Consider the following 9,177-nt stretch of genomic DNA (forward strand, 5'->3'; position numbering starts at 1 on the left):
CCAAAGTCCCAATGCATAGACGGCGCGGAGCAGCCGAACGCAAAGGGTGCTGTGGCAACTCGCGACGGTGTGCACACAAGCTGGCAGGCGCCGGGAGCTCGCGACTGTGTTTGCGGCCAGCGGCGCGGGAAGCATGTGGCAGCTTGCCTTCGGAGCTTGTACCACCGCAAGGCTAGAGCGGAGGTCGGGAGGTGTGCGTGTGACCCGCGGGGCGGACGCACGAGGCGGCATCTTCCACCTCGATCCCGTGGGCGGCATGCTGGGGGCTCGCACCTGAGGAGCTAGCCTTACCAAGGTCGCCAAGGACCAAAACCATCTCGCCGGAGGCCACCACGCCCACGTCTCCTACTGCTGCTCCACGCGCGTCAACTGCTCGACGAAATGCCTAGCTGAGCTAGAATGACAAGGAAGAATAAGATTCATCAGAGATTGCCATGTGGATGTGGACCTGGTCAAAACCACCCAAAGCTATACGAGGGACTAAACTTATCCGGTTTGAGAAGTTGAGGGACTAACATTTACTGGTTTTATAGTTGAGGGACCATTTCTATACTTTTGAAAGAATTAATGGATAAAAAATATACTTTTCCCTTTACACAAAAGTTCCTGTGTTTACTTAGAAATCAACCCGCGGTTCGGATTTAAGTCACACACGAACCATTATTTTACATTTTTCTTAAAGCACCCTTATGTTTTAGGTAATTCATCCGCGGATCATATTTAAGTCAAACAATATTTTTTTTAAATCATCCATATCTTTTAAACCGTAACTCCGATTTGAACATGTTATGTATGAAATTTGATTAGAAAAATATGTAGAATATGAATATGAGTTTATTTTACCTGTTAAGTATTTTTAAATATTATTTTGGAATATATTTAAGTCAAACAAATGATTTTCTAAATTATCCGTATCTTTTAAATCACTTTGATTTTAACATATTATATATGAAATTTTGTTAAAAAAATATGTGGAATCTAAATATGATGTTAATTTTACCTGTTAAATATTTTTAAAATATTTTTTTGGAGCAAACTTATAATTTATAGCGTAAGATCCATTTTCCTTTCGTACCGGCGGCGATCCGGATTGCAAATAAACACCCCACTATAACAATATAGGGAAAAGAAAACATCAATAACTACACATGCATACCTGTGAAAAATGTCGCAGGGGAAAACAACAGATTTCTCATCGCGAGAGTGAGAGAAAGCGAGGGAGAGGGAGAGGGAGGAGAGAGGAAGAGAGAGACGCCTTAAGATTAACCATATTCAAACACTTTTTTTTGTGTGAACACCGAGGCCATCATCGGTGAGGGTGAGAAAGAGGATAAGCGGCAACACAAATATGATGCCTCGTAAAAATAAAGGAGATGGACCTATTGTGGTCTTCAGTGATGGTTGTTGGGTTAAAAGCATGTGTTATGTTTTTTCTCCCGTTGCAACGCACGGGCTCTTTGCTAGAGTATTGTCTAAAAATAGATCTCGATAGAGTACGTTTTACTAAAAAAAAGACTAAAAAACGTTTTTCTCAAAAAAATAAATTACTAATAATCTCAACGTACATTTCATGGTGCGTGTTGGTCGACCGATTTCTTGTCGCTCGATCAATCCCATGGAGTAGAGCTAGTTCGTCAATAATAAAGCGCGAACCGTAGTACTAGGCAAGTAGTCTTATAAGGAACCAATGGCATGACCCTGCAGCCTCTATTCATTTTTATTTTTATCTAGGAAATGACCTCGCACCTTCTAAAAAAACGTGATTCTTGCAGAAATTCCTGTCGCAATAAATCCATGGAAAGAAAGTTATGTGCCGACCTTTTGACGCTTGTAACGTTAGGTCATTTTTTTCTCTGTTTTTTTGACAGGACGACAGATATCTGGGTAGGCAACGTCGCAGTAGTGTAACCGGAGCAACCGATCCGGTCGATCGGCCCGATTCTCCAGCGTCGCACGGGGCTAGTACGAAACGTACCACGGGTTAAGTGCCAGGAAGAAACGCAACGCAGGTGATCCATCTTCTCTTCTGCCAACTAACGTACTGAACTTGAGTGTAACGCATTACGAATTTACGATCGACTCCGTACGACGAACGAACGCCTGCTATAAATGCCTCGCCCTCGCCTTCGTTTCTCTTCACCCCAGCAAGGAGAACGCACACCATATTCTTCTTGATTAGTTCAGCGATCGAAGCCAGCCATGGCTTCCGGGATCGCCAGCATGTCGTCCTCTCTTGCGGTGCTCCTCCTCGGCGTGCTGCTGCTCTCCCGCAGCAGCGTCGGCAACGCGGCGCGGCACCTGGAGGAGGCGGAGTACCCACCGGTACCCAAGCCGGACGTGCCGCCACCGTTGCCTGTACCGAAGGTGCTGCCGAAGCCGGGGCTGCCACCGCTGCCCGCACCTGAGGAGCAGCCCAATCCGGAGCTGCCGCCGTTGCCCACACCGGACGTGTTGCCAGAGCCGCCGTTGCCCGCACCCGACGTGCTGCCGAAGCCGGGGCTGCCCACACCTAACGTGCAGCCCAAACCGGAGTTGCCGCCGTTGCCCAAACCGGAGGTGCCCAAACCTGACGTGGAACCGAAGCCAGAGCTGCCACCCGTGCCCAAGGGTGAGGAGCCACCGAAGACGGAGCTGCCGCCGCCGCCAACAGGTGGGATCCCACCAAAGCCGGTTTCGCCGCCTCTTCCTACAGGTGAGCTTCCGCCCAAGCCCGAGACAGACGAGCCATCGAAGCCAGAGCAGCCTCCACTTCCGACCGGAGAGATTCCACCGAAGCCAGAGGTCGAGCTGCCACCCAAGACAGAGGAGCCACCGAAGCCGGAGCTGCCGCCGCCTCCGACCGGTGACCTTCCACCGAAGCCGGACGTCGGGCTGCCACTGAAGCCAGACCTGCCGCCGCTCCCTACCAGTGAGCTTCCACCGACGGCGCAGCCGCCACTGCCGAATCCCGCGGAACCAAAACCATGATCACTCAACCACCGACGAATCCATGCATGGTCCATGATATGTTTGAGTCCTGTGTCCATTATGACGAGCTACCGTGGCATGCCTGACACCCGTGATTTGTTTGTACTACGTCGTACCTGCTGAGCTATTGGGAGTGTTTGAGATCTTATTATGCATACATATATAATAAAATGGATTTTCGTTCGTGTGTAACAGTTGTTGTGAAGTGAGTATCAGATGGCCAGGTCTCTTGCGGTGAAACCTGCATATGCGGGTTCAAGTTCTAGACTTGATATGTGTGGCGGCATATTCTAAATTCATTCCAGATTTTTCGACGATATTAGTTCAATTACATGGCACGCCCATCAACCACGAAGTGTCTACGACGATTTCGTCAATATCAAAATCAGTTGGCTCAGGGCTCCTTGATTCGAAGGATTTTCATGTGAATTTTGGGTGTTAGAATCCTTAAGAATTTTTCTATGTTGAATGTTTGATCCATGGGATAATATCCTATAGAATTTTTTCTATAGGTACTGCTTCATATAGGATTCTTTCTTTTTTCTATGATGCAATCAAACAAATCAAAACCCATTAGAATTGAGATGGGCATGACATTATAATCTTATGTTTTTTCTATGGCCATTGATAGGCGCCGGTGCGCCGGCCGAAATTTCGGCCGGTCGCACCGCGCACATACGATTTGACTATTTTAATCCCGTCGGATTGAAGTGGTGAGATAAAAAGCTGTCCGGGCCGTTCCTTTCTTTGCTCATGTACGCACGTCGCGTCGCTTGTCCCACGTGCATCAGCGCCATGTCGTGCATTCTGCATGTTGTTACGTGTGTGGAGCCACCCTAATGATGCTACACTTCTCACTGCTATCTACACAGGGAGTCTGCACTTGTTTTTAGAGTGTATCACCTATGTCGGCAAAATTTCACAACAAAACCTACAAATCAAAGTAAAAAAAATTGTATGTAGCATTGTAGCATAAACCAAAAAACAAAAACAATGAAAGCAAAATTGATGTATTTTTTCCAGCATATTTCTACAACTGAAAAAGCACTCACGAAGCATTCCATCAAGAAACAATAACAATTTCTTGGGAGTAGATTCCTAGCTTGTTTACAAACAATAATCACCAAATACTTTCAGAAAGTAACTTGGTTGAAGCATCCCTGATGCGCCGCCGCCACCCTCACCCTCGACGCTCGCTGCACGGGGTTGCACGAACGATAGTAGCCAGCCAACGCCATTTAATGTATGTAGCAAAAAACCTCGCCGGTCGTAGAAAAAAACAATGACGGTTGCAGCAAAAATCGTCACCGCCGTCGTCACGGGTCAAATCTTCGCCGTTAATGGATGTAGCAAAAAACCTCTCCGGTAGTAGCAAAAAACAATTACAGGCGCAACAAAAATCGTCGTCGCCGCCGTCCCTGGTCGCATCTCCACCATGAATGGATGTAGCAAAAAACATCGCCGGTAGTAGCAAAAAACAATTATGGGTGCAACAAAAATCGCCGTCGCCGCCGTCCCAGGTTGCGTCACCGCCATGAACGAATGTAGCAAAAAAGAAAACTCGTCGGTAGTAGCAAAAAACAATTACGGGTGCAGCAAAAATCCTCGTCGTCCCCGTCCCTGGTTGCATTTCCGCCATGAATGCATGTAGCAAAACAACCTCGCCGATATTAGCAGAAAACAATTATGGGTTATGGGTCCAGCAAAAATCATCCTCGCCGCCCTCTCGGGTCGCATCTCTGTCATGAATGGATGTAGCAAATTTCCTCGCCGATTGTAACAAAAACTGACGATGATTGCAGCAAAAGGCTGTCTTCGTCGTTGCAGTCGTAGCTCCGACTTGAATGGATTTAGCAAAAAAAAAACCGCTGGTTCCAGTACGCCGGGACGCTGGTTCCAGCATGCGGCCGCCACGGTCGCAGCTCGCCGGACGACGCATTGGAGGATGAGAGAAAGAAAAAAAAAGCAGCCGTGATGGGCCAAGGGGCATGTGGTGGGCCGAGGAGGAAATCCAACAACGCAAACAATTAATGAATCTGTTGACCTGTTAGCCATAGAATCGCTGGGCGATCCAGCGGTACGCGAGCGACCGGCCAAAGCTTCGGCCGGTCTGCCGGCACATAACGTTTCCCTTTTTCTATTCCCGCACTTTTAGAATCCTGCAAGTTAAAGAGGCCCTCAGTCTTTCAAGATGCTCGTAAGGATAGCGTGTGTGTGAGCATCTGCGTTTATTTTGTGTTTCTAGAAAAAATCTATAACAGTTGTCTCCCAAAGCCCGAACATTTTCGGTTACCAAGTTTAGAAACCCAAATTATTATTTACCCCACAGAAAAAAACCGAATTATTTCGCTTTTTTGTTTTTTTTCTCCCGGCACCCGAATAGCCCGAAGCATGAACAGACAAGCGACCAGCTTCTGTTAAAAAAAAAGGCATCACCTATGTTTCTTTTTTAGAAAAAAAAAATCAGCTCTGCCCAGCTGCTATTCCCTTTGGTTTTAGCCCAGCCCACCAGAGCACACACTGCGTCCCTTCCCCTGTTTCCTATCCTACCCTAGCCGCCAGCAGTCGCAAGTTCCCGGCGCTCCCTGCTCCCCGTCCCCTGCTCGAGGCGTCGCCGTCCGCCGTCCGTCATCGACGGCCAGAGCAAGCGGCCTTGTTTCCGTCTCCCACCTCCACCCATCCGCGCCACAGCCAGGTTTCGTCTAGAACCTAGGTAGAGGTTTGAGCGAGATGGGGTTGAGGGACAAGAAGAGGAACCAGAGGCGCGTGCTCTCGCGGCGCTCGGCCGGCCCCCGGACTGGCGAGGGCAAGGATTTCCTGGTGCGTGCTTTGTTCCTCTTCGAACCAAATCGAAACCAACAGAGAAAAAACGCACGCTTTTTGGTTGCTGTCCCTGACGTCGTGTTGTGATTGCCGCAGCCGCTGGAGGGGAAGGAGCAGAGGATCCGGGAGCGGCAGACCGAGGAGCCGGAGAACACGGCCACTGTCCTGTACATCGGCCACATACCCCACGGCTTCTACGAGGACCAGATGCAAGGTCTGTCTCCGTCAGCAGAGCTTAGAGAAGCGCATGCGGTGCGAGGGGTCTGGTTCTGATACAGTCTTTGTTGGTTTGGTTGATTCTGCAGGTTTCTTTCAGCAGTTTGGGGCTGTTAAGAGGGTCAGGATTGCCCGGAACCACAAGGTATCGTATGCTGCGTTACGAGGTATCTGATGATTTGTGTGCTGTTTTCTGCGAGCATCTAACTTGCTGTTTGGCGGTATGTTTAGACAGGAAAGTCCAAGCATTATGGATTCATTGAGTTTGAGAACCCCGAGGTAAGCACGTGTGTTGGGATATATCAGATTATCAGGGCACACTGTATGTTTGTTGTCTGCTTACAAATTTCTGGCCTGTTCTTGGTATATCAGGTGGCCAAGATTGTAGCTGATGAGATGAATAACTACCTCTTGTTTGAGCACACTCTGCAAATTGCGCCTGTCCCACTGGAGAAAGTTCATGCCAAATTGTAATCACCGCGACTGTGCTGCTTAATTCTGTTTATTTTCGCTTTTTGATAACAGAAACATAGCCTTCATCTTCTGTCTAGGAGTGCACATTAATTACCACTAAATGAGGTCAATATTTGTATATTCTTGGGCAAAGGCTGTCTACTTTGTATTTCTCTGTCATGGAATACTGTTTACAGTGACATACCCTCCCAACAGGCTACAGACATGTACTTAATATTACCAGGCTATTTGCTTCCATTGCATTGCACATCTAGTAATGATGCGAGCTCATTGGGGTAACACAGATTGGTGTTGATACTTTCTGATTGCTTTATGCAAACTGTAAGTCATGTTAGAAATATATATCAATAGGCATAGTAAGTGCTATGTGAATGTCAAAACTAAATTATGAAGTCAAGGATTTGTGACAATAATATGAATTGGTATATATACCACTGCATCGGTAAGTGCAGAACTGAAGCATTGATGCCAATCTCTTGCAAGTTTTTATTGAATCCTTGTTCTTTTGGTGTACTTAATACGGAGGTTGCAGCAACTCTTCTACAACACTAGAGTTTTGTTTCCCTGTACTTCTGTAACATATAGCTGTACATAGTTACTGTTTCTTGCGTTTTGATTAAAGTGAGAACATAATTCTTATGATCTACAACGTCCATATCTTGTATGGCTTCTAGATGGAAAGGTGTGCGGAAGGGATTTGTACCAGTTGACCGGGTAGCAATTGAACGGAAGAAGCTTAGTAAGGTAATCTGTTGCTAACTACAACTGGAATGCAAAAGTTTAACGCTGTAGATTAATATTAGCTGTTGTGTTACCAGGATAAAACAGTAGAAGAGCATAAGAGGATGCTCGAAGGAATTGTAAAGCGGGATGAGAATCGTCGCAAAAGAATCAAGGCTGCTGGTATCGATTATGAGTGTCCAGCCCTTGTAAGTAACACTTTGATGCTGTTCATTGATTTAATAAATCTATCTTACTTACTCAGATCTGAAATAGCTCAGCAATTTGCCACGGAATTGTAATGGTATTAGGAAAATTTCAACTTTTTTGTATTGACCTGGGGCAAAAGGCATGCATTTGTAGTTTTCTAGAAGCCAATTTTGCCATGTGTTACTGTGTAGGTTCTTGATAATTATAGTACTGCTTGTTTATTCTTATTCTTATCTACATTTGCTTGCTGAAATAATTTATGTATTAGCACCATTGTTCATCCCAGGCTTTGCTTAATCATATTCTGAGCTGTGCTTCAATTGTTTTTAATGGATAAATAGTTGATATTGATCACTAGTACATTAGCTTCTGTTTTCTAGCAACTTTTTTCTGATCCTACTATGTGTGAGGTAATAACAAAATATTTGCCTGGTTGCTAATGCTTTCTTGGCTATACAGATCGGGAGCGTTCAGCCTTCAGCTAAGAAGATCAAGTTTGATGAGGATTAGCTATACAGAAGGCAGATGGATCTTTTATCCAGTGGGAGTGATGGGACTGCCGAGTTAAATATGGCTGGTCTATTTTCAGTGAGGATGAGATGGCGGTTTCATACATCTGTTTTGCATCATGTCTTCAGTGGATGTTGTATTAGGTAAATGACTGATGTATGTTGGTGAAGAAGCATGAATATGTGGTGGGAAATGAATGACTTTCTTTCTTACCTGCCTCACTACAGATATTTTACATCCTTCATCTGTCAATGCAGACGCACCGTAAAATTAATGCTGATTCATGCCATCGCTGTTACCTCATATTGATGATATATAGAAGTTTGACTTAAAAAATACACCATATAATTTGGACCGGGGAGAGTAGTTATTTTATATACACAATGTTCTATATATGGATATCGGTAGTTCTATAATCATTAAAAAATGCCTAATCATGAAATATTTTCATGCGAAACTAATTATGTTATTTCTTTTTATCATAACAGTCAGTTTATATGTCGATAGTCAAAGTTAGAGAAGTATGATTGTACGTTTTTAGAACATTATTTGATAGATATGTACAATTTACCACATGTCTTTACCTTGACCATTGCAAGTAATGAACACCAAAATTTTCCCTAGCTGGACAACTCACTCCTTAGCAGTGGCGTAGAGGAAAAGTAAATCACATATTATAGAGCATAGAAAGTAGAAAAAGAAATCAGGTTATTGTCCGTGTAAGAATAATTACAACTTTTTACCGTAATTACAGCAAAATCAGCAAAATCAGGTTGTCTGCGGTGGATGCATCCGCCTGCAATACTACATTTCTATCTCTCCCCAAACCACCTCCCAAAACTTAACTCCTTCAATCATAAATTTTTAGCACAGTTAAAAACCACTCCCCAAACCTTAATTTTGCACAACTGTCAGCATTCAAACATGATATGAACTTAACAAATTGATTAAATATCACAATAGTGCACAATTAAACTTCACATAATTGAACTAAACATGGTGGAACTAACATAAGCTACAACTTGATTAACTTAAATTACATCTTAGCTAGCCTAATTTAAGCTAATTGTCAGAGGGGGAGATGGCAATGGGCTCCTTCCCCTTGTCGGAGCCTGATGCCCGACGTCATGCGTGCCCTTTGGTGTGGCCTCATCGGCGAAGGGGTTTGAGCCACCGGCATATTGAGGTATGTCTTGAACTCTGCTCAGTCCCGTTACTTGGCCGCACATGTGGCTAGGATGGCGATGATAGTCGCAT

General features: G+C 45.1%; 2 protein-coding genes across 3 annotated transcripts; both read left to right on the top strand.

The window, feature by feature from the left end:
• Positions 1–2,143: 2,143 nt before the first annotated feature.
• On the top strand, positions 2,144–3,159 carry LOC119363077 (protein PELPK1-like). The gene has a single exon (XM_037628381.1). It carries the CDS (start codon positions 2,200–2,202, stop codon positions 2,965–2,967), a length of 768 nt encoding a protein of 255 aa, XP_037484278.1. The 5' UTR covers positions 2,144–2,199; the 3' UTR covers positions 2,968–3,159.
• A 2,330-nt stretch (positions 3,160–5,489) lies between these two features.
• Positions 5,490–8,141, top strand: LOC119363078 (MKI67 FHA domain-interacting nucleolar phosphoprotein-like). 2 transcript variants are annotated; one of them, XM_037628383.1, is made up of 8 exons: positions 5,490–5,787; positions 5,887–6,004; positions 6,096–6,151; positions 6,238–6,285; positions 6,379–6,476; positions 7,155–7,224; positions 7,299–7,409; positions 7,870–8,141. In XM_037628383.1, exons 1-8 carry the CDS (start codon positions 5,698–5,700, stop codon positions 7,918–7,920), a joined length of 642 nt encoding a protein of 213 aa, XP_037484280.1. In that variant the 5' UTR covers positions 5,490–5,697; the 3' UTR covers positions 7,921–8,141. The 2 variants fall into 2 exon arrangements, with proteins under 2 accessions (XP_037484280.1, XP_037484279.1); XM_037628382.1 differs by having other exon boundaries at positions 6,238–6,476.
• Positions 8,142–9,177: the final 1,036 nt, after the last annotated feature.

This window comes from Triticum dicoccoides, chromosome 2B, assembly GCF_002162155.2.
Source record: "Triticum dicoccoides isolate Atlit2015 ecotype Zavitan chromosome 2B, WEW_v2.0, whole genome shotgun sequence".
Lineage (NCBI taxonomy): Eukaryota > Viridiplantae > Streptophyta > Magnoliopsida > Poales > Poaceae > Triticum > Triticum dicoccoides.

What these genes read in the sequence shown, in the direction of transcription:
- LOC119363077 (XM_037628381.1), top strand. Translation starts at nt 2,200, where the DNA reads ATGGCTTCCGGGATCGCCAGCATGTCGTCCTCTCTTGCGGTGCTCCTC.
- LOC119363078 (XM_037628382.1), top strand. Translation starts at nt 5,698, where the DNA reads ATGGGGTTGAGGGACAAGAAGAGGAACCAGAGGCGCGTGCTCTCGCGG. An exon ending in AACGGAAGAAGCTTAGTAAG is followed by an intron (nt 7,225 to 7,298) that starts GTAATCTGTTGC and finishes TTGTGTTACCAG; the next exon opens with GATAAAACAGTAGAAGAGCA. An exon ending in ATTATGAGTGTCCAGCCCTT is followed by an intron (nt 7,410 to 7,869) that starts GTAAGTAACACT and finishes TTGGCTATACAG; the next exon opens with ATCGGGAGCGTTCAGCCTTC.